This window comes from Gymnoscopelus braueri (genome assembly GCF_963280865.1).
Source record: "Gymnoscopelus braueri genome assembly, chromosome: 15".
NCBI classification, from domain to species: Eukaryota; Metazoa; Chordata; class Actinopteri; order Myctophiformes; family Myctophidae; genus Gymnoscopelus; species Gymnoscopelus braueri.
In genome coordinates, this window is record NC_137620.1 from 48,719,883 (window position 1) to 48,744,152 (window position 24,270).

The following is a 24,270-nucleotide window of genomic DNA, read 5'->3' on the forward strand; positions in this document are numbered from 1 at the left end:
TGTACAAATTAGGCTTGGGCGATATTGATTTTTTAAAACCGGTATTTTGATTTAAATTTTACCGCGATTTTCGGTATTACCGACCAATTAAAAAAAGTTGTAATAGCGCCAGTGATAGACTGAATTTCCCCATGATCTGAATGCTATATTTCTTATCCGCCGCTAGATGGTAGCAGCGGGAATTATAAGAGCCGCCAGACAGCACACATTGTCCGCATGCCTGCGATGCGATATAAACATTTTTATAAAAAACAAGCCAAGGACAAAATGTATGATGTACCAACAAGGTAACAACATTTATTAGTCTACACTGTTTTTAACCCAGTTAAAAAACAGTGTGCATAAATCCTGAGTGCAAAATACTGTGAGGGTAAACTAAAGTAGACTTTATGACATCCTCTTGTAAACATTAAACAATGAATTAAATTACCTTAGGCTTAGAGTGCAAATTCAGTAACTTATACTGTAGCCTGGCTTACTAACACCCGGAACCGAAGACCCGAGCCCCAAACCGAGAACCGAGCCGGTTCGGGGCCAAAATATTGACATGTCCCTCGGGCGGGTCGGATCAGTTCCAATTGCCACGGTTCTCGGTCGGATCCATTTGAAATGGATGGACCTGTGTGGACCCGACGACCAGCTTTGTATTATTGTTATTATATTAATCTCTTTAACCTTCGGTTTTAAAATGAGACCAATGGGTTGAAAATTACGCTCCCAAATCATATCGCCTGTTCTCTCATAGTTTAATGTTAACCACCGATTGAAACGCAGCCAATCTCACGCGCACCGCACTGCAGTCGCCCCAAAACACAGTCGCCCCGTAACCTCAGTAAACTATGCCTATTCCTAACCTTAATCCTAAACGTAACCTCATTAAAACGGTGCCAAAATCTAACCTTATTCCTAAACTTAACCTCAGTAAAACTATGCCTAAACCTAAACTTATTTCTAATCTTATCCTCAGTAAAAAAAAATACAAGAAAATGGGGGCGAGTCTGTTTTGGGGCGAGTCTTCCGTGCGGCTGCGTAGTAACATCATCATGGAGGCTTTTTAGCAGGTGAAATGCAAACAAAAGCCACCGGGAAGATGCAAGTTGGAACGTCGTCTGTGTGGAGCCTGTTTATGGACATAATCTGCGGGGACAGACGGTATAAAGTCGGCAAAATGTTGTCTGTCTGCAACACAGAACAGAATGCACGTGCTGCGTCACGCAGCTCGTCTGTGATTACTCTGTTGGGGCGGGGGGGGGAGCAGGAGTTGACTGAAACACATGGCTAATCTCAATACCACGGTGATTTTAGCTATAAATGAGCTCCGGGTCCAGTACGGGTCTAGAGACCCGGTCAGACCGGGTCTAATACATTTGAATTATCCTCGGTTTGTTTCGGAACGGGTCCAGTTTGCCTCGGTCCCGTTTCGAGCCGGGTCCACCTAGCACGGGTCCGTTTCGGACCGGGTCCAGTAATTACGATATTTTCTCGGTTCCGTCCGGTCCAATTATCCACGGGTCAGTTTCGGTTCGGAATAAAGTAAGTAGAAAAAAGTAATTTAGACGTTTGTAGGTAAAAAATAAGAAATAATCAAAAACTTTAACATTTTTAAAAATGTTTAATACAATACAGTATAATGACGGTATGCGGTATTTTTTATAATACCGGTATTGTCTTTAGATATCGAGATATACCATATTACCGGTATATTGCCCAAGCCTAGTACAAATGGAACCAAATGGACCCTTACAGGTCTGTAACTCTGAGAGTGTACAAATGGAACCAAATGGACCCTTACAGGTCTGTAACTCTGAGAGTGTACAAATGGAACCAAATGGACCCTTAAGCTGGACGCATGCTACTATTTTAGTTGATAATAAAACTACAACATGACGTCACTGATCCGCGGTGATAAGCGAGTCACCTCAGCTCATCTCTCTGCTTTTACTGACCAGACTCACTGCCACTCTAGCTCGCTCGAGCGGAATTCCGGGCAATGTGATTGGTCTAGAACATACATGGGCAACTGGCAACCCGGGGGGCCACATGTGGCCCCCACCTTCACTTAATGCGGCCCCACAGGTTAATATCAGAATAGTGATATATTATTGATTTCAGCTGTTATGATTCCAAACATGCAAACATGACCCTCTTTAATGACTTCAGTCTATATTAGTAGCTTAATGACTAATATTAAAGTTATATTCTCCAATGTATTTGTATTTAAGTTCATAAAGTTAACATAAGTATAACTAAATGCATTTGAAATTAAATACAAATGTAACTTTTCAGGATTCCAATTCAAAAATAGCAAAAATAGCAGATCTACAAGCTCAACGCATTTGAGCCTGAAAAAACATAGAAGACCCCTATTCTACACATTCAGACCCCGGATGACGTTTCCCTGCTCTGGGACACGCCCTTCGGGTGTATAGCGTTCTTTTTTTTTGCATTTTTTTGTTTTTGTTTGCACATATAGTGATATTTTTCTTTATTTTCTGTTGATATTTGAACGGTTGGTGCCACTATATATGACCATGAATTGAATACCAAGGACCTCAACGGAAACAAGACCGCAAGGACTTTTTTGAACAGACATTTTAGACAAAGTATAATACTTTGTCTAAAATGTAACTGTGCTGTTTTACATTATAATCCCCTCTGACTCGCTTCCCTGCAGTTGTTCTCCTGTTAGGATAAAACAATTATAGATGTTGATGGTGTGATTATAACCAGAGAAATAATCACAGTTTTCAAAATGATCACAAATTGAGGACATTTCTTTCTGCATCTATATGGATGAACACAATGACATGTGCATTTGTTTCATTATATTTTCACCACAACATTTCATATATATATATATATATTTTTTTTTTTTCAAAAGACAAATAATAAATAAAAAGAATACATAATATTTATACTGTTTTATATCAGTGGTTCTCAACGTCAGGGGTCCCAACATGAGTTTTGGAGGGTCCCCAGATTGTCAGGATCTGTGTCCTTGTATCGTATTTTGTAGTATCGTTCCTATTGTTTCCTCTTCTCCTTGTACTTTTATTGTGTAGTTATGTTCCTAGTGTTCCTGTCTGCTCCAGTTACTGTTACCTGTCTTGTCTCACCAGTATGTCCTTGCAATTGTAGTTCACCTGTGTCTTGTTCTGTTCCAGCCAATCATGTGTTAATTGTCCTTGGTTCTCACCTGTGTCTTGTTAGTCCTGTGATTATTTAAGCCCTGTGATTGAGAGGGTTCCCTTATCATATTATAAATGTTGTCATGATGTTCTGTGTCTTCACCATACATATGACAGTAAAGTGACAATTTAAGGACTTTTAATTTTAATACCTAAAGCAAAACAGACTATTACTGCATCAAAAGTAATCAACACAAATAAAAAACATTGGCCAAATTGTCAAATAATTTAAGAAAGAAGCAAACATTTTGAAGCCGATCTACAAGCTCACAACGCGAATATTTATCTGTGGAACCGAGTCAAACTAAATGTAATGGCTTGTCAGGGTGGGGGGTCCCCAGTTCAAATATGATGATTTTGGGGGGGGAGGGGGGGGAAAAGGTTGAGAACCACTGTTTTGAATAAGGGTTTATAGCTATGTCACCACATTACCTTGAAGCCGGTGCATTTGCCGCATCGGTGCAAGTAAGGTGATTGTGCAGAGCTACACACAGTGTTGTCATGGTGATTTAGTTAGTGGTGGGACGCTATTTTAATGACGTCACGCGCGCGTGGCTTAACACCTACACTACAGGTCACACAATGGACCATTGATATGCATCTAGGCTCATTCCTATGTTAATCCTATGTTAATCCTATGTTAATCTTATGTTCATTCACGCTGGTGTGACAACCGGCGGTCGGCAGCCTTTGTTAACTTTGTTGAGGTGTGAATTTAAGATTATTGTCTCCGCCAGGCCGAAAGGCATGGCGAGAGAGTATGTTTTACCCCCTGTCCGTCCGTCAGTCCGTGTGTGTGTCCGTCATTCTGTCTGTGGACAGCTAATCTCCGGCACCGTTGGTTTGCTCACAGTGAAACTGTGCACACACACTCCCTGGATGCCAAAGCAGAACCTCTGCCCCACATTTTTCACATGGGCATTTTATAGCGCCATCAGGAGGCCGATTTGTGCAAAACATATTTTTTGACAGTACTCCTACAGATTTTGTCCAAAGATCCCGCAAATACACAGTATCTCTATAGTCATTAAACGAAACAGGTCTTTCACATTTTTCATATTCCATCCTGATTGGCTAAAAATGTCTTCCAAAGTTTGTAGGAGTGCTCCGTTTTGAACAAAATGCCTCAAATCATGAACACAGCATGCAATTTCCTTGACATTTTCCATGCATATTTCCACTATGCCCATGAAGAAATGAACATTTTCAAATCAGCCTCATGGTGGCGCTATAACAGGCCGATTCGTGTTTTTACCTATAACTGCACCGATCTGTGTAAAACTTTGTAAGCGCACTTAGAGGTCAAGGAAAAACCTTTGCCCTGCATTTTTAACATCTGCCTTTTATAGCGCCACCAGGAGGCCTACTTACTGTATGTAAAACACATTTTTGAATATTACTCCTTCCGATTTTATCAAAATTTCACGCACATCGGTACACATGATCTCTGTAGTCATGTGATCAAGACGGATTTGTTTGATTTTTCATATTCCATCCTGATTGGCTAAGATTGACATCTAAAGTTTGCTAGTAGTGGCTTGTTTTGAACAAAATGCCGCAAATCATGAACCCCGCATCCGATTGCGGTCAAACTTTGCACGCACATTCTCAATATGTTGAGGAGCAAATGTCACCCTTTTAACATTGGCCTGTTATAGTGCCATCAGCAGGTCTAATTTAGCAAAACAAATTTTTTTGAACAAAATGCCTCAAATCATGAATGCAGTGTCCGATTGCCGTGCAAGGCCTAAGAAGAAATGGCACCCTTTTCACATTGGCCTATTATAGCGCCACCAGGAGGCCACAATAACCTACCTGACCTGGCGGAGACCTGTGCTCCGAGGAGCACTTTTTCTAGTTTTAAATCTATCCATCTGCGTGCGCGTGCTCCTGCTCCTGCTCAAAAAAGGGGTTACACAGCGTGTTACCGCGTCCCAAGACTAATGCATCCCTGGCTACACAGGCCTTTTCTGGAGTACATTCTAGTGGCCGCCTCAGGATCCTCCACCTCGCTGCCAAAATGCCGTAGGGCATTTTCTATGATCCTTTGAGCTCTGGAGTGACGATAATTGTATATGTGCTTCTCCTCTGTGAGATTGTGACCTGTACATAAGAGAGGTAAACAAAACAAATGCCATGTATTATTTAGATGTGTCACAGCATGTTTTGGTATCATTTAAACAGTATCAGTGCTCACATTGCCATTGTGTTGGTGAGAGAGAAGGGGGGGGGGGTGTGTAACATTGCATGTCATATAGCAGGATAAGAAAGTTAACTAGATAATTGTGAAAAGAATATTATATGTCCTGTCAACTGGATCACAGGATCACAAAAAAACTCCCTGCAGTACAGAAAAGATAGAATCAGTTATAATACTGTTTTTACTGTCATTTCTCTTCCACATATGGTACTCTATTAACTTTTCTTTAATCAATAAGCACAGTTACCCATTTTAAACCCATTAATCATGGATATGAATACTATGCAGTTCACACTGTGCTCCATATAAGTCTGTTAGACTTGAACAGCAAAACTAATTATTACAATTTTAACCTTTTCCAAACATGAAATAAATGAATGAAATAAATGACATCCATTAAAGGATTTTAATATTAATATTTGTTAGCTTAAATTATGAACTACAGACCATAAATGAAGCCTATTTTACAATGATTTAAAATCCACCATCTTTCTATATGCCAAAGGAAATGAATGCTATTGGCTGCAACCGCAACGAGGGCGGGTCTTCACTCGGTAGAACCAGTAGAAACCCTAGAAACATAACCTACTTTATCATTCATTTACACATTAATGGGACCATCATTTACTAAACACATATCATGATGATTTAAAAAATACTTTAAACTAGAGATTAAAAACATAAAGTGTTTATGAAAAGGTTTACCAAGATAATAAAATCAAGTGTAAAGTTTGACCCAAAACCTCATTAACTTCTATTGAGATGATAATGTCTCACCAGGAGAAGGTGAAATAGCGACATCTGCTGGACCATTAACACATTCCCTGCCATTGATGGAGATCTCTGTCAATTAAAAATAAATCATGTTTTTATTGATTACACTAGAAGGCGCTCTTCATCAACCTATGAATGTCTTCAGTGGTGAGATGGCAGTCGAGCGGAACGGTCGCATCTTCGTTCGCTCTCTAGCACAAAAGAAACAACGTCTACTTCGTCTGGAAAGGATCCTAAAGGCCAGCGACTTTTTCTTGCTGTGCTACACGGCAATACTACAGGGATTAATTCTCATCGAGTCCCATGAGGTGCTATTGCCAAGGAATACAAACTCTAACGGAGCCTTACAGAACGACGCTACAACGTTGTTTTTCAAAGCACTGAGCACACGGAAAGCGGCATGTTCACGGAGGAAACAACCAACCCAGATCGACGGAGCGACGGTAAGGAAGATCATCTGTCTGAGTTTGTTGCTATCCGGTGGTATTCACCCAAATCCAGGGCCTACCACTGTGAGTTCAACGTTAACGGGAGCTTCGTATAGTACAAGCTTCTATAGCGATGGTCGCAACACAGCGTGCAGCACAGGCTTCGGCGGAGAACAACAACAACATCAAACTGAACCCCCCAGTCGATCATCACACAACGGCGTTTTGTCTCAGACCCACTCACCAGACAAGGAAGTGCCCCAGTCGAAGACTGGTGAAACGAGAATGGATTATTTGTCCCGGCTAGCGACGGAGATGAAAGCATGGTTCTCTGGATACACACTCGCAAACAGACCCCCGTCGACGACACAGAGGATTCCCCCGACACGCCGTCGCCGAGAGGGCTTCCCCATGCAACACGGGACACCAGAACAACCACGGGGTGTCCCACCGAGTGGAATGCTGGGAAACTGAGTTATTTTCCCTGCTTTCTCAATGGATACAGCTCGCCGTCTACAAGGTTTTCCTTTGTGGGGAAGGCTTGTAAACAGAGACGTTTTTCTCCCTGTTTTGCAGGGAGGACAACTACAGCGTGTCCCACCCAGAGGAATGCTGGGAAACAGAGTTCTTTTCCCTGCTTTGTCAATGGACTCAGGTCGTCGTTTACACGGTTTTCCTTTGTGGGGAAGGCTTGTAAACAGAGAAAAATGTCTCCCTGTTTTTCACACCATGGCGCCAGCACAGGACTTCTGCCTCACCCCTCCCCCACCCCCCTCCCCCACTGCCCTGCTGCAATCACAAAGCCCCCACCCCCCTCCCCCGCTCACGCTAAACCCCTGATAATTGGCGCAATCTACAGGCCCCCAGATCAAACATGGCAATCATTGGAAATTCGGAATTGATTTTGATTGGCGACTACAATACGGATATACTCCGGAAAGACGCCGCCATATTTAAATCTTTCAGTAAATTCTGTGACATGCATAGCCTCACCCAAATGATAAAAAATATCACAAGGGTAGGCCCCACTTCTCAGACCATCATTGACCTCATTTTGACATCAGACCAGTCGAGGATTCCTTTAAGTGGGGTCATTGAGTGCAGTCTAAGCGACCATAACATCATTTTCTGCACGCGTAAGCTTCACAGATCTGTAGTTGATTGTCATAGCACGGTCAGCTGCAGAGCTATGAAAACGTACTCATCAGAAGCTCTCACAACAGCTCTTGAGAAAATGGATTGGTCAAATGTACTCAGTGGCTCCTCGGCTGAGGAGTCTTGGACTGGTTTCAAAACTGCTTTTGTGTCTGTTATTGATAGCCTAGTGCCCAAGAAGGTGGTGAGAGTCAGAGCCCGTACACAACCCTGGATGAATGGAGACATCCTAAATGCCATCAAACTCAGAAACAAAATGTACTCTGAGTTCAGGAAATGTAAAAATGTGCAACTACTTGAAAGATGCAGAAATCAACGAAATGTAATAAACAAATTGGTCAAAACTGCCAAAAAGAATTTCTTAAATGAAAGCATTGAGGCAAACAAAAGCCACCCACAAAAGCTGTGGGAAGCGCTACAGAAATTGGGCTGCAACAACAAAATTCAAACCAAAGCTACAAACATCTGCATTATTTCAAGTGGCGTGCTCATTACCGACAAGCAAGCGGTAGCGAACTGTTTTAACAGCTTTTTTACCACCATTGCAACCCAGTTGGTAAGCAAACTTCCTCAGCATTCAGGTTTGTACGGCTCTGACCACATCCATGCTCACTATGTCAACTAGGGGCTAAAAAAGACTCCTTTTCATTCAAACCAGTAAATGCTGATGATGTGCGGAAAAAACTACTCGCCCTCCAGCCAAACAAGGCCACCGGCCTTGACAATATCCCCACCAGATTCCTCAGAGACGCAGCTACTGCTATTGCCCCCATAGTAGCCCAAATCACAAACCTATCCATCAGCCAGTGTCACGTCCCACAGGATTTCAAGTTGGCGAGAGTAATCCCTCTGCATAAAAAAGGAAGCAAATTAGAACCTGGCAACTATAGGCCTGTTTCCATCCTTTGTTCCATCTCAAAGGTTGTAGAGCGATTAATTCAAGAACAAATCAACAGCTACCTCAGCGAGCATAAACTGTTGTTTGAATTCCAATCGGGCTTCAGAACCTCCCATTCCACTGACACATGCCTACTGTATCTGACCGACAACATCAAACGTGAGGTAGACGCGGGCAAATACTGCGGCATGGTCATGTTGGACCTCCAAAAAGCGTTCGACACTGTAAACCATTCAATTTTACTTGATAAGCTGAGGGCGATTGGTTTTGACTGCACATCACTAAACTGGATGAGATCTTACCTGGAGGGAAGAGAACAAGTGGTTGACATCAACGGAACCATGTCCTCATCCCTCCCGGTGAGCTGTTGGGTTCCTCAGGGCAGCATTCTAGGGCCGTTACTGTTTCTTCTAATCTATACATTAACGACATGAATGCTGCCTGTAACTGCAAATTGTTCCTGTTCGCTGATGACTCGGCACTCCTGATCTCGGGAGAGGACAAGTTGCAAGTTGAGGAGGCGCTCAGCTCCGAACTCTCAAAAATCCGTACTTGGCTTACCGATAACAAACTGTCACTACACCTTGGGAAAACTGAATCCATTCTCTTTGGGACCAAACATTCCCTCAGACAGATGGATGTAAATGATTTCAAGGTCAAAGTCGATGACACAATTATCTCTAGCAAAGAAGAGATTACCTATTTGGGTTGTGTTCTTGACAAATACCTGACAGGTGAAAGCATGGCTACAAAGGTGGTCAAAAGAGTAAACCAGAGAACCAAATTTATGGGCAGAGTTTCCTCTTTTGTCAACCCTCAGGCCCTCAGGACCCTCTCTGGGGCCCTGATTCAACCACTTTTTGACTATGCTTGCACCTCCTGGTACTCCAACACCTCAGTGTCACTGAAGACTAAGCTTCAAACCTCCCAAAACAAACTGATTCGGCTACTCCTCGGATTGGGGCCCATGACCCACCTTTCTCCCACCCATTTTGCCAGCCTAGGCTGGCTCAGGGTGGAAGACAGGGTTAAACAACTAAAAATGGGACTGGCCTTCAAAATTGTAAATGCAAATTTGCCCGATATGCCCCCTATTCCCGCATATCTGAGTAAATACCTCCAAAAGGTTAGCGACACCCACAGTCACAATACCAGAGGGAGCGTTAACAACAATTTGGTACCACCCACCCATAAAACAAACATGGGCAAATTTTCCTTCTACGGCACTGCCACCCAGGATTGGAATAGTCTAACTCCATCCCTCAAAAAATGCAGTTCGCTGGGCTCATTTAAAAGAGCCTTAAAAAATCACCTTTCAGGAGGCCAAAAGAGGAGGTAGTACCATTTTCCCGTTAGACAGCAGACCCTCCCCCCCCCTGTTCTTGTACATATCTTTCTCCCCCTTTTTTTTTTTTTTTTTTGTACATAGTGTTATTTTTTTTGCTGTTTTTTTTGTAATGATATTCGAACTGTGGTGCCACTATATATGTATATGAATTGAATACCAAGGCCCTCATTGGAAACAAGTCCGCAAGGACTTGTTTCACAGGTTGTCACCAACCTGTGAACAGGTTGTCACCAACCTGTGAATGTCTTCATCAACCTGTGAATGTCTTCATCAACCTGTGAATGTCTTCATCAACCTGTGAATGTCTTCATCAACCTATGAATGTCTTCATCAACCTGTGAATGTCTTCATCAACCTGTGAATGTCTTCATCAACCTGTGAATGTCTTCATCAACCTGTGAATGTCTTCATCAACCTGTGAATGTCTTCATCAACCTGTGAATGTCAGTGTCTTCACCAACCTATGAATGTCTTCACCAACCTGTCTTCACCAACCTGTGAATGTCTTCATCAACCTGTGAATGTCTTCATCAACCTGTGAATGTCTTCATCAACCTGTGAATATCTTCATCAACCTGTGAATGTCTTCATCAACCTGTGAATGTCTTCATCAACCTGTGAATGTCTTCATCAACCTGTGAATGTCTTCATCAACCTGTGAATGTCTTCATCAACCTATGAATGTCTTCATCAACCTTTGAATGTCTTCACCAACCTATGAATGTCTTCATCAACCTATGAATGTCTTCAACAACCTTTGAATGTCTTCATCAACCTTTGAATGTCTTCACCAACCTATGAATGTCTTCACCAACCTATGAATGTCTTCATCAACCTATGAATGTCTTCATCAACCTTTGAATGTCTTCACCAACCTATGAATGTCTTCATCAACCTATGAATGTCTTCATCAACCTTTGAATGTCTTCACCAACCTATGAATGTCTTCATCAACCTATGAATGTCTTCAACAACCTATGAATGTCTTCATCAACCTTTGAATGTCTTCACCAACCTATGAATGTCTTCATCAACCTATGAATGTCTTCATCAACCTATGAATGATCCCTTTACTGAGAGAGAAGGCTAGAACCAAGAATACATTTAATTGTCGAATTATTGTCGGTTGAAAGGCCGGCTGGCCCCCCTACAATCATGTTGTGTGTGTGTGTGTGTGTGTGTGTGTGTGTGTGTGTGTGTGTGTGTGTGTGTGTGTGTGTGTGTGTGTGTGTGTGTGTGTGTGTGTGTGTGTGTGTGTGTGTGTGTGTGTGTGTGTGTGTGTGTGTGCGCGCGCGCGTGCGACAACTATTACTACTGCTACTAGCAGTAGTATTCTTTCATAATCTTTCTAAAGATAATATTTTGGTATGTTCTGCTTTATTTTGACAGTGACAGAGGGCAGAGACAGAGAGGATGCCCTGCAGCAAGGAGCCTGGGGTGGGATTTGAACCACGGCCAGCTGTGGTACGTTCTCTACCAGGTGAGCTACCGGGGCACAACCCCTCACATTGTCTTCTAATGATGTAGTGACATGTAGACATGATCAATGATGATCTAATGATGTAGTGACATGTAGACATGATCAATGATGATCTAATGATGTAGTGACATGTAGACATGATCAATGATGATCTAATGATGACTGATCCATGTAGACATGTATCTGTTGTTGTTTATGTGGAGACATTCAGTTTGATAATGTCTCTGTCTCCCCCCAGCTCACCTCTTCATCTGACCAGCCAATAGAAACACTGACTTAAATTCAACAATCAAAGTTCCACGTCCACCGACCAGGACCACTGACAGACATCCGGCCTCAACATGGGCGGTCGCAACATTTTCCCACATTTTCTTCTCGTCCTCCTGTGGATTACGGATTCCTACCTTAATTCTCCACGGAATTTACACCAGATGGAGATGGAGAAAAATGTCCTTGAAAAGAAGGAATCCCATAACGATTTCTACCTGCACACCGGTACGGAGCGGAAACATCTTGGTTTTGGTGCTGCGGCGATATACTCCACGTTGACCTCAAACCCGGATCGTAAGAATAAACCCCCGAATGGTCGGCTGGATCGAAGGTGTATGATCTTCCTGTATCTACTACTTTCAGGAGACATTGAGCTCAACCCTGGTCCTGTCTTCAAATCCTTCGGTAGGTTTTCTGTTCTCTTACTATCCCACAAAAATGTGGAATGCCCTACCAATAGACATAAAGGAGTGTGAATCCCTACTCTCCTTCAAAACCGCTCTAAAAGAGCACTTACAGTTGGCTGCAATTTGAAACTGGCCCCTGTAAAAGTCAAAGCCTAGCCCCCCCCCCCCCCCCCCCCCCCCCCTCAAACTGTTTACTGTACATAGTTTTGTTTATGTTTTCTAACTGTTCATATGATGTTTTGCATAGTAGTGTATATTTGTTTGTCATAAATGTTTCGATGAATTGAGTAAAAAGGACCCCAATGGAAAATAGCCATAGGCTTTCTTGGGTTTAAAATCCTCTTAACAGACCTTGTATTGAACTTTCCTGCCATCAATCATGGCAGGTAAACATAGTGTACCAGCAAATAACTTTGTGAGGTTGATTAGTAATCCTCCCCAGAAAGTCTATATGCATGTTTCATGGGTGTTTTGTTAGGGAAGGGAGAAGAGTCTAGGACGTGTGGAGCGTTGTCCAGGGTGTTTTAGAGAAGAGAGAAGAGTCTAGGACGTGTGGAGCGTTGTCCAGGGTGTTTTAGAGAAGAGAGAAGAGTCTAGGACGTGTGGAGCGTTGTCCAGGGTGTTTTAGAGAAGAGAGAAGAGTCTAGGACGTGTGGAGCGTTGTCCAGTGTGTTTTAGAGAAGAGAGAAGAGTCTAGTACGTGTGGAGCGTTGTCCAGGGTGTTTTAGAGAAGAGAGAAGAGTCTAGTACGTGTGGAGCGTTGTCCAGGGTGTTTTAGAGAAGAGAGAAGAGTCTAGTACGTGTGGAGCGTTGTCCAGGGTGTTTTAGAGAAGAGAGAAGAGTCTAGGACGTGTGGAGTGCAGGGGCGTAGCCACGGGTGGGCATAGGTAGGCCTGGGCCCACCCACCTGGCTGTTGTGCCCACCCAAAAAAAAAATGTTGCATAATATAAAAATGTTTTTCTATTAATCAATATAATTACATAGTGTGCCCATTTAAAGAATAACTCTTATGTTGTTATGCTCATCTGGAAAACGGAATTCTTCATAATGGATTAACAGTTAATAAATACATAAATAATATAATTAATATATAATAATTCAATATAATTAATATAAATTTCATGGATTTTTTTATTTAGATTTTATAGATTTCTATGCATTTCAGGAGTTTGGGGGGCTGGCTCCCCAAAAATAATTAAATAACCCCAACAACCCTGACCCTAAAACCGAATTAAAGTATCAAAAGAACTCCCAAAAAAAATAATTAAATAACCCTAACAACCCTAACCCTAAAACCGAATTAAAGTATCAAAAAAACTCCCAAAAAAAAATAATTAAATAACCCTAACAACCCTAACCCTAAAACCGAAATAAAGTATCAAAAAAACTCCCAAATCCGCCAAAAAAAATTTGCGCGCTTCGCGCGGTGCGCGCGCATGGTGCATGGTTGTCCACAACGCGTGGACAACATCAGTCGTTTGTAATGAGGGTAGGCATCAACCGGAAGTCAGTGATTAAATGCTTCATAACATGTTATGCTTCTTGTTATAAAGCATCATAGCATATAATTATACAATGTTACAAGCTGATCATAAGAAAACACTGTCACCAGCAAATCCGTTTTCATTCCTCTTAGCTTCAGAGAAACACTTTGTCGACCAACACCAGCCTGACCTGATTCAGAGAGTGAAGATGGTGGATCCCATCCTAGATCTGCTCCGTGCTGAGGGTGCCATCACCCATGAGGGCTACAGTAATGTGAGGTCTAAGTCCACCACCCAGGAGAAGATCAGGGAACTCTATCCATTCCTGAACTCCAACAAAGCCAAAGACATTTTCTACAAAGGTCTTGAGGAACATGAGAAGTTACTTCTCAATGAGCTGTAAGTCATTTTCATTTACATTCAGTCCAAACATTGCATTAGTAGAAAATATTAGAAGGTACCTTTTCAGGCCATGATGCTTTCAGTGTTCATATGAATCATCATGTATCCTCTTCATGTCTAAGAGATGCAGTTGTTTTTGTTTTTATTGTTGTGGTGCAAACATAACATGAGCTCTAAGTGAGGTGATCTTCAAGAGACAAAAACATGTCTTCTCTAATACATTCATGTTCACTTTGTTCATTATCTGTATACTGCATACTACTGTATGCCAGAGTGTCAAAAGGCACATTTACATTGAATTCTAATGCATAATCAAGTTACTTTATCTTTGAATATAAGTTAATTACTTAACTAACTACTGACAGATGTTAGGTGCTATAGGGTCATATAGTATTTATATAGGACTGGTAGATTTATATTTAGAGTTTTTTTATATTATTGGTAAATTTATATACATATATATACTGTGTGTGTGTGTGTGTGTGTGTGTGTGTGTGTGTGTGTGTGTGTGTGTGTGTGTGTGTGTGTGTGTGTGTGTGTGTGTGTGTGTGTGTGTGTGTGTGTGTGTTAATATAGGACTGGTAGATCTATATAGAGTTAGTATGACAAGCGTTTTACATTTCACAGCAGGGATGCTCAGCCTTCTCATTCAACACAACCTGAAAGAGCAGCTGCATCATCTGTCTCAGGTGAGTGTTGTGCCTCAACACAGGCTTGTCACCATTAAGATTCTTTTTTTGTTCTCATATTCAAAAATATTCATATTGTTGAGACACAAACTCAGTATTCTGAGATAGTATGCATTCTTCTTTTATAATTCTGGATGAGGCCATGTTCACACAATCCACATTGTATCAGTGGGCTGCCGTAGCTTAATGAGTAGAGAGGCCTTCTGGGAAACAGAAGGTCTGCATCCCGGCCTCACTTCTATACTAGAGATACTTATATTATATGTCTAGTAAGGAGAGGTCTCATGGTACATTTATATTATATGTCTAGTAAGGAGAGGTCTCATGGTACATTTATATTATATGTCTAGTAAGGAGAGACCTCATGGTACATTTATATTATATGTCTAGTAAGGAGAGGTCTCAGACCAAAATAAAACAAAAAGCAGATCTACTGTAGTTGCTAGTGAGTAAAGAGTAAAGGGAGGGCTGAGAAAATCAAGACATGGTTTTCATGGTTTCATGCTGCTGTCAGCTACTGAATATAGTAGGATATAAAGATTGGTGTATGACACTTAACATTAACGTGTTCTAGTAGAGTATAGTTAATGTTTTATTGTGCTGTTACATTATAACTGATGGATTATATAGAACAGTTAGTATCATTTTACACATAATCATGGATTAAACCTGATTATTCATTATATTACCTAATCAGCTGCTTCACATTTGGGACACTTTATGTGTGTGTGTGTGTGTGTGTGTGTGTGTGTGTGTGTGTGTGTGTGTGTGTGTGTGTGTGTGTGTGTGTGTGTGTGTGTGTGTGTGTGTGTGTGTGTGTGTGTGTGTGTGTGTGTGTGTGTGTGACACGACACTAACACAACACACTCCAACAAACTAAAGGATATACAGTCAACATAAGACAAGATGGTAGAAATCTAGTATTTCATCCTTACACTTGTAAACCTGTGAACAACAAAGCTGATTCCGATCATATGTTTTTTCAGTCTCATTAAACACATCAAACACAATGTTGAGCTGAACATTGATAGATGCTAAACTTGAGCTTAATTTGAATATCAAAGTAACCAAACAGATCAGGATTTTATCATGCCTTTTTATCAGCAATAGAATTGTAGATTTCACATTTAGATTCAAGTGTTACATGTTTCATTATTACAGATTTGGCGGTGAAAACACAAGAGGATGCAAAGCTTATTGAATTCTACCAAAACAAGCTCCAAACAAATGTTGAGGACCCATTCACATGTTTACCTGAAGGGTCAGTCCAACGGTCAGATAAGAAGGATTTTGAAGATTGCTACACACATGTCAGCATCCTACATGTGGACGACACAGAGATCAGCTGTGAGCATGAGGTCAGACAGATGGAGAGGAAGAAAGCATGGCAGGAGATCCCTCAGAGTGAAATGGTGATGAAGAAAGCAGGGCAGGAGATCCAACTCAGTGACATCTTTAAACACCCTTCTGGAGAAGACAGACGCATCAGAACAGTGATGTCCATTGGTATTGCAGGAGTTGGCAAAACCTTTCTCGTACACAAGTTTGTCTCTGACTGGGCAAAGAAAAAACATCAACATCCTCACCTCACATTTGTGTTCCAATTCCGCCACCTAAATTTACTGCGTGGACGAAAGTTCAGTTTAGCACAGCTAATTCACGAATGCATTGATGCAACCAAATGTATCCCAGAAGAAGATCTTAATTACATCTTCACCGAGCTGCGGAAGTCAGGAATCACAAATTACAACAAGAGCCTCTTCAAACTTCTGTTTGTATTTGATGGTTTAGATGAAAGCATCATTCCGCTGCACTTCGAGACTAAGCCTAAGTCTAACCATGACTGCGCTGACGACTTCTCCCGACCCGTCCCACTGGAAGAGCTTCTAGTAAACCTCATGAAAGGGAAACTGTTTCGCTGTGCTCACATCTGGATAACCACCCGCCCTGCTGCAGCCAAACAGATCCCTTCTGAGTTTGTTGACATGTTGATGGAGGTGAAAGGGTTCACTGATGCCATGAAGGAGGAGTACTTCAGGAAGAGATTCAGTGATGATAAGCTGGCCAGCAGAATCATCTTACACATTAAAACATCAATGAGCCTTCACATCATGTGTGAAATCCCAGTCTTCTGTTGGATCACTGCCACCGTTCTCCGTGACATTCTGAGAGACGAGACAGGCCAGCTGCCCAAGACCCAGACTGAGATGTACTGCTCCTTCCTGATGGTCCAGACAAAGAGGAAGAAGCAGAAGTATGAAGAGACACATGAAGGAAAACATGAAGCAAAGGGACGGGAAAATAAACCAAAGATCTCTCTTCGGCCACTCTTTGATTATTTCTCTCTCTCAAAGAGGAAGGATCAACAGCAGCTCATGAAGACTGACAGGGAAGTTCTTCTGAAACTGGGAAGGCTGGCGTTTGAACATCTGGAGAAAGGCAGCATCATTTTCTACCAAGAAGACCTGGAAAAGTGTCATCTTGATGTGAAAGAAGCCTCACTGTACTCAGGAATGTGCACAGAGATCTTCAAAGGAGAGAATGTGAATTTCCAGAGAATTGTCTATAGCTTTGTTCATCTGAGCATTCAGGAGTTTCTGGCTGCAGTCTACCTGTTCCACTGTTTCACACAGAAGAACAGGAAGATACTGAAGACATTCCTGGGAGGCAGTGTCAGATCCTTGGATGATTTCCTGCAGAGTGTCATGGAAAAAGCCCTAGAGAGTGAGAATGGTCACCTGGACCTCTTTGTCCGCTTCCTTCATGGCCTGTCACTGGAGTCCAACCAGAGTCTGTTAGGAGGCCTGCTGGGTCAGACAGTGAACAGTCCAGAGAGCATCCAGAAAGTAGTCAACAACCTGAAGAATATGGGAAAAGAGGATGCTTCTCTCTCTGCTGATAGATGTATCAACATCTTCCACTGTTTGATGGAGATGAACGACCACTCAGTACATCAGGAGATCCAACAGTACCTGGAGTCAGGGGACAGATCAAAGACAAAACTGTCTGAGAGCCAGTGTTCAGCTCTGGCCTTCATGCTGCTGACGTCAGAGGAGGTTCTGGATGAGTTGGACCTGTCCAAATACAACGCAACACCATGGGGGAAATGTAGACTCATCCCAGCTGTGAGGAACAGCAGAAAGGCTCGGTTAGTAGTCATGTGAATAGAAAACTTATTTGAAGAGAATCAATCTACCATCACACCTAAAACTATAAGTAGAAATGATGGTTAACATAAAATATCCAATGATAATCAGGTCTCAAATAGTGACTGGTGGTATTGTGTGTATGTGCAAATTAGGCTGTGTGGAATTTTACATTACGGTACGGTATGTAGGACAATATTGTGGTATACGGTATGTCACGGTATATACAGTATAAATATGTTTGTTTTTTTCACGTTTTAATCATTAATATTTATAAGACATGTTTGCCAAAATGAGACTAACTGACACACTATGAATTGAGTAAAATCTCAGTTAGGATTTTAAAGCTTATTGTTATTCATTCATACATATCTGATACAAAATAATTATGGGTTTAAACAATATCCTCCTATAATTTGACAAATCTCTGTAGTGCGTGGTGTAGAGGTGTAGTGGTGAGTCCAAAATTGTCCTGCCCGTTTCTCCTCAGTGGCTGGAGCAATTGATCTGAATTTGCACACAGCCGTTGACCATTACCATGTGCACCTAACAGCGAAGCCCGTTTTCCGATTACACAAAATCTCAGCTGTTTATTGCGTTTTTGTGTTCGCTGGCTCCCGGGTTGCCAGATCATGTGCGCATATCCCCCCACGGGTATGGTCTAGTATAGTCAATTTATCAGAGGGGTGTGTAAACTGTTGTGGGTGGACACCACTGCAATGCATTGCGATGTGACGATGAAGAGACTTGTAGATCTGCCCTTTTGGACAACACTGCCGTACTACAGAGAATGTTTGTGGCGACATGATGACAGCTTGTACTCTCGCTCTTTTTAACAAGAAACCATCGCACAACAAAGGAGTTATGTTAGTTAATCTTACCTTGTCTTTAAAAAGTTGTGCAGGGTTAATATGACACGTGGAATCATGGAGATGAATGATGTATTCTCTCTGGCAACAATATAATATTAACTTCAACAATATTAACTTCAACTTGGAGCTGTCATCAACACGCCGCTCAAAGAGGTGGGGGCGATGTGTTTGCCTCTGACATTTTTATCACGTCCTTCTGTCGTCGTGTCAGTGAGCGATACTTATTTTTTGACGGGGGACATAATGATGATTATGAATGATTTCATTAACTGCTGCTGAAGTCAAAGGAGTAATGTTAGTCAGATAATGTTTTATTTGGTCACAGGCTTGTGTGAGTGGAGCTGCGCTTAGCTATGCATAATATGTGCATATTAATTACATATATTCATTAATTTATCAATTTTTTTTGGAATACCGTGAGCGTGGAACATTTGGGGCTTGTTATGCCTTATTGATAGTACAGTAGGTAGACAGGAAACGGGAGAGAGAGATGGGGAGTGACACGCAGCAAAGACCGTCGGGACTCGAACCTGCGACACAGGATACATTGGAGCCTAGGTGCCCGGACCGCTTCGCCAGTGGTCTGGGCCTCAGCTCGTAAATCTCACGGTATCAATACCGTAGCTGTTTATACCGTGATAATACCATAATACAGTATACTGGTACATGCCTAGTGTAAATAAAGACTAGTCCTATTAAAGCCGGGTAAAACAGAGTCTAAAAGACCTAGGTACACCCAACCAGACTAAAGCAGTTTAGCCTCACTTTAATATCGTCCTCAGCACTTTCATTAGTGGGGCTAAACATTAAAAAGTTGTGCAAGTGACCGAATGGTAGAGTACATTTTATTTGCACCAAAGTACTTTATTAGTGGGGCTAAAAATTAAGAAGAGAAAATATTATCAGCACCAGGGTTTATATTGAATATTCACTTAACGATTCATCCATATTGTGAACAACAGAAAAACTTTAATGTGACATGTATGTGAATATAAAACAAAAACTCTACTAAAGTCCCTTTTGGCCAAAGTGTGGCGCTAGAGGAAAGGCTGTGATGTCACTTCATAAGTAAGTTTTTGTCAGCCTTAGAGCACAGATGTGTTTGATACGTTTATGGCAATACAGACATCACTAATAGTGTGATCGATACGTTTCATGTTTATGTTTGTTTTATGTCAAGCGAGACATCACTAATGGTGATGGACATTTGATTTGGTCATCACTAGGGGTCATCCTCTGGGGAACATGCAGTTGCATTGCCTGTATTTTTTAATATATGTTGTTGGACAGACAGACTGATTGACTATGCAACATTATCATGATTCTTAAATCCCATTCCTATCATGGCTAAACATATATAATTGACCATAAATGCTGTGGCAGACAATACACACCATGTGTACCTATTTCTGGGAGATTTTGGACACAATCTGTGGGAGAAAAAGTAAAAAAAAAAAAAAGAATACAAATAAATACAATGTGATGACTAAGTTAATTCAAAGATCCATGCAAAGTTACACACTGTATTATACAGATGATCTGTCTTTCACTTTTATGTTGTCTGGTTCCCTGTTCGTATATGACCTGTTAATATCTGGTTAACTAGATATACAGTACATTGTCTTAGTTAATTTCCTTGAACATGAACGTGATCTAATCTGTGTTGATAATCTCTGATTTTACATATTCTACATTTACAGATTTGTTGGCTGTCAACTCCGAGAGCGAGACTTTGAGATTGTGTCTTCAGCTCTCAGCTCTAATCCTTCACCTCTAAGAGAATTGGACCTCAGCTATAATAACATAAAGGATGATTCATCCATCTTCGCTGGATTGAAAAGTCCACATTGTAGACTGGAGATACTAAGGTCAGATTAATTAACCAGCATTCTTTCAATTAGTTCTGTTGTATTATGTATTGATTGATTATAATAATAAGAGTGTGAATAAAGTTGACATCATGGTATCCCACACTGACTAGAATCATGATACGGTCCGACTTTGTGTTGGCTAGTCTGCACTCTTGCATCACATCACAATGATACGGTACAGTAACTGTAGTATGTGATCCATCGTGGCTGCTATAGGGAATTATCAGGTCCAGTTACACAATCATTGAGTGTCAAACTGGTGTAAACACAGACTGATGGATTGCTGGTTCTCCAGCCCACCAGCACCAGCACAGTGTACAGTGATTACAGTATTACAGATTTAAAACATGACTACTTGTGATTACACTATGAGTTGTTGGATGTGTTAGATCATCCCCTGGTTTTTTATATTATGTGTAACTATATTATTAATGCCAACTATTAATACCATAAATTCAAACAACAAGAACTTCTTAAAGGTTCGATGACATTCATTTTCACTTTTTTTATTTTTAATGTTTTTTTGGGGGTTTTATGACCTCAATTACACCCAAAAAATCTGAACTTTGAACATTCAGTGGATTTTCTGTGGTCTGGGGTTTTCTGAATAATTAGGCTGAAAAGTAATCTGACCTTGGCCCTTCGGCAGTGAGGTCACAGTCGATTAATCCCGCCCACTCTCCTCCTCGCCCCTCCCCTCCCCTATCCTTTCCTTTGGGGGTGGCGGAGCAGAGGCGATGATTGACAGGCAAAATCCCTCACCAGCGACACCCGCAGGCAAAGATTTATTTTTTCATTGCAGTTGAAAAGGCTTTAGAAATGTGAGACAAAAACACCTACAGTGAATCACTGGAGTGGAATTTTCAGTTAAAACGTTTTGTACACGTTTGAAGGACCAAGACAAAGACTCTGAATGTGGTGTAAACATGAATGTCATGATACCTTTAAAATATGTTGAGCATCCATTACATTACCCCTAGAAACTTTGCTCCTCCTCCCTTGCCCAGAGGGACTTTACGCCGTTTCATGTCTAGAAACAGAAAATAAAATTACTTTTTACCACACACACACACACACACACACACACACACACACACACACACACACACACACACACACACACACGATACAGTATATTATCCTTATCTAGTTGCCTAGTATTACTATCTCGTTTCTGAATAGGTTTCGTTGCACTTTCCAAGAAGTGATGCAGATCAAGATGATTTACTTCACATTATTTCTGCTCTTTCCATCTCTTGGGTCTTTACTCCAAAACTCTGATAATCAATCCAGATATTTATTCTGTAATTACAGACTTGCTGGCTGTAACATCACACAGACAGGATTTGACGTTCTGGCCTCAGCTCTCAGCTCTAATCTTTCCCATTTGAGAGAATTGGATCTCAGTTTCATCAGTCTGCAGAAATCACAACTGGACCAGCTCTCTGATGCACTGAAGAGTCCACATTGTAGACTGCAGATCCTGAGGTAAATAATGTGTTTTCTCTCTGTGTGGATCTCTACTTGAACATCAACAGCAGTTTGTTAAATATGTATTTCTCTGCAGGTTGTCAGGCTGTGGGGTCACAGAGGAAGGCTGTTCTTCTCTGGCTTCAGCTCTGACCTTCAACCCCTCCCATCTGAACCAGCTGGACTTGAACTTCAGCCACATAGGAGACGCTGGTCTGAAGAAGCTCTCAGTTGCACTGGAGACTCTTAAGTGAGTAGACTTGGACTTTGTCCATGTTGGTTAGTGCAGTGTTTCCCTTACAATGTTAAACTGGCTGGGCCAGGCAGACCAATGTGCAGGTGGGAGGGGGTGCTTCACCCATAAAGTCCAATGTGCAAGTCCACCACAACAATCCTCATCCTTCCATCCCTTCTTTATATGTGACCCCACAGGATTATGAAATAGTCCTCTCGCATCCCGTGATTTTCCAGCAGAGTAGGAGAACGTCACGAAAATCTGTCCAAAATGAGATAATAGCGCAGCAATACTCTAGACACACTAGAGTATGTCTGACATGCAATTCAGAGCTTCAATCAATCATGTAAATCATGAACAAATGCATAACAGCAAGGATATATATATATATATATATATATATATATATATATATATATATATATATATATATATATATATATATATATATGCGCATGTATGTAAAATAATGATTGTCAATCGCGGTAATATCCATGTTCTATACTAGCCTGGTAAACCCTCCCTCCGGAAATCTCATTTGTAATTTATTTCAGGAGTGAGTCTGGCATGATCGCCCATTCTGCAATTTTGGCTGTGGGCTGGAGTTGGGCGGGAGTAATACCGTTGACTGACAACCCCTTCATCCAATCAGCAGTGTCCCACTTCAGCCAGTGCATTTTTACCAGCTCCAGACAAATGTGACGCAACAGGACTTTTGAGACGCGGCCATGCCGAAAATAGGTTGCCTTATTCGGATACATGCGTGTCACTGCCCGCCCCTGCCGGTTCTCTAAATTATTTTTAAATAGGCTCTGTCGTGATTAATTGACCACATATATGAAGTTAAACAACTAAATTCTATCCAAATGATATCTTAAAAGTACATTCCGTGGCTCAAAAAATAAGTTTGAGAGTGTTTTAAAACCGAAAGTAGAAAGTTTAACTGCCCACAGAAACAATGGCGGCTCGTTCCATTTTTGTCGGCTGCACTCGGTCCCATTCGGGCTCACTCGAACTCGCCAACCGTCGCTGTCAATCACAGAACGATGAGCGACAACGCTGATAGGCTCGTCCATTTGGTGAACGGGCTAGAAACGCCCAGCCAAGCCTTCAGGCCAGACTCCTTCCTGAAATCAAATGGAAATGAGATTTTCCGGAGGGAGGGGCTTTACCAGGCTAGGTCTATACCATACCATAATGCATTGAGGTGGACTGTTTTGTGTAAATAATCTGTCCCACTCAAAACCCACTCTGTCATACAGGATGCAGTGATGAGTCATCATGTTCACCAGAGCAGAATGATAAACAGCATCTAAAAGCTTTAGGATAGAAGGAACAGTGTTCTTATAAATGACATCTCCATAGTCTAACACACAGAGAAAGACTGTTTAAACTAGAAGAATGTGCTCCTTAGAGCACAGGTCTCCACCAGGGCAGGTAGCTTATTGTGGGCCAGCAATGTTTCACGGCATTTAACGCTGTGTTCATGATTTGAGGCATTTTGTTCAAAATGCACTCCTTTAGAAACTTTTAAAAACTTTAGAAGCCAATCAGGAAGGAATATGAAAAATCAAACAGATCTGTCTTGGATCACATGACTATAGAGGTAATGTGTTTGGACAAAATGTGTAGGAATAATATAAATAAAAGTGTTTTGCATAAATCTACCACCTGGCAGTAGATATGACCGGCCGATGAGAGAAATGTGGGGCAGAGGTTAGTATGTGTATATATAACACACAGTTTCATGTCGACCGGTCCAACGGTGCCGGAGATTAGCTGCTCACAGACAGACCTACACACACACTGACGGACACACGGACGGACAGGGGGCGGAGACTATAACCCTTTATCTGTATGTAAATACTGTATTAACTATTTCACTGAGAGACTTATTTCTGGCTGCGTGCAGCCACTGACAGAGATTTTTCGATCGTCTTACCTTTTCAAGT

The 24,270-nt window shown here is 41.6% G+C and overlaps 2 protein-coding genes across 2 annotated transcripts in view; both read left to right on the forward strand.

Moving 5' to 3' along the window:
• Positions 1-24,270, forward strand: part of LOC308102372 (uncharacterized protein) — a 1,220,233-nt gene that overhangs the window by 848,295 nt on the left and 347,668 nt on the right. The window lies entirely within an intron of this gene.
• The window catches only part of LOC308102182 (NACHT, LRR and PYD domains-containing protein 3-like), a gene marked incomplete at its 3' end in the record, with an annotated part of 54,293 nt that overhangs the window by 18,703 nt on the left and 11,320 nt on the right, over positions 1-24,270 (forward strand). Inside the window, exons 3-10 of the mRNA XM_080451784.1 lie at positions 11,381-11,471; positions 11,710-12,146; positions 13,786-14,032; positions 14,666-14,724; positions 15,886-17,872; positions 20,443-20,610; positions 21,928-22,101; positions 22,181-22,333. Coding sequence (XP_080307910.1) covers positions 11,813-12,146; positions 13,786-14,032; positions 14,666-14,724; positions 15,886-17,872; positions 20,443-20,610; positions 21,928-22,101; positions 22,181-22,333 — 3,122 coding nt within the window. The 5' untranslated portion in view covers positions 11,381-11,471; positions 11,710-11,812. The remainder of the gene's footprint in view (positions 1-11,380; positions 11,472-11,709; positions 12,147-13,785; positions 14,033-14,665; positions 14,725-15,885; positions 17,873-20,442; positions 20,611-21,927; positions 22,102-22,180; positions 22,334-24,270) is intronic.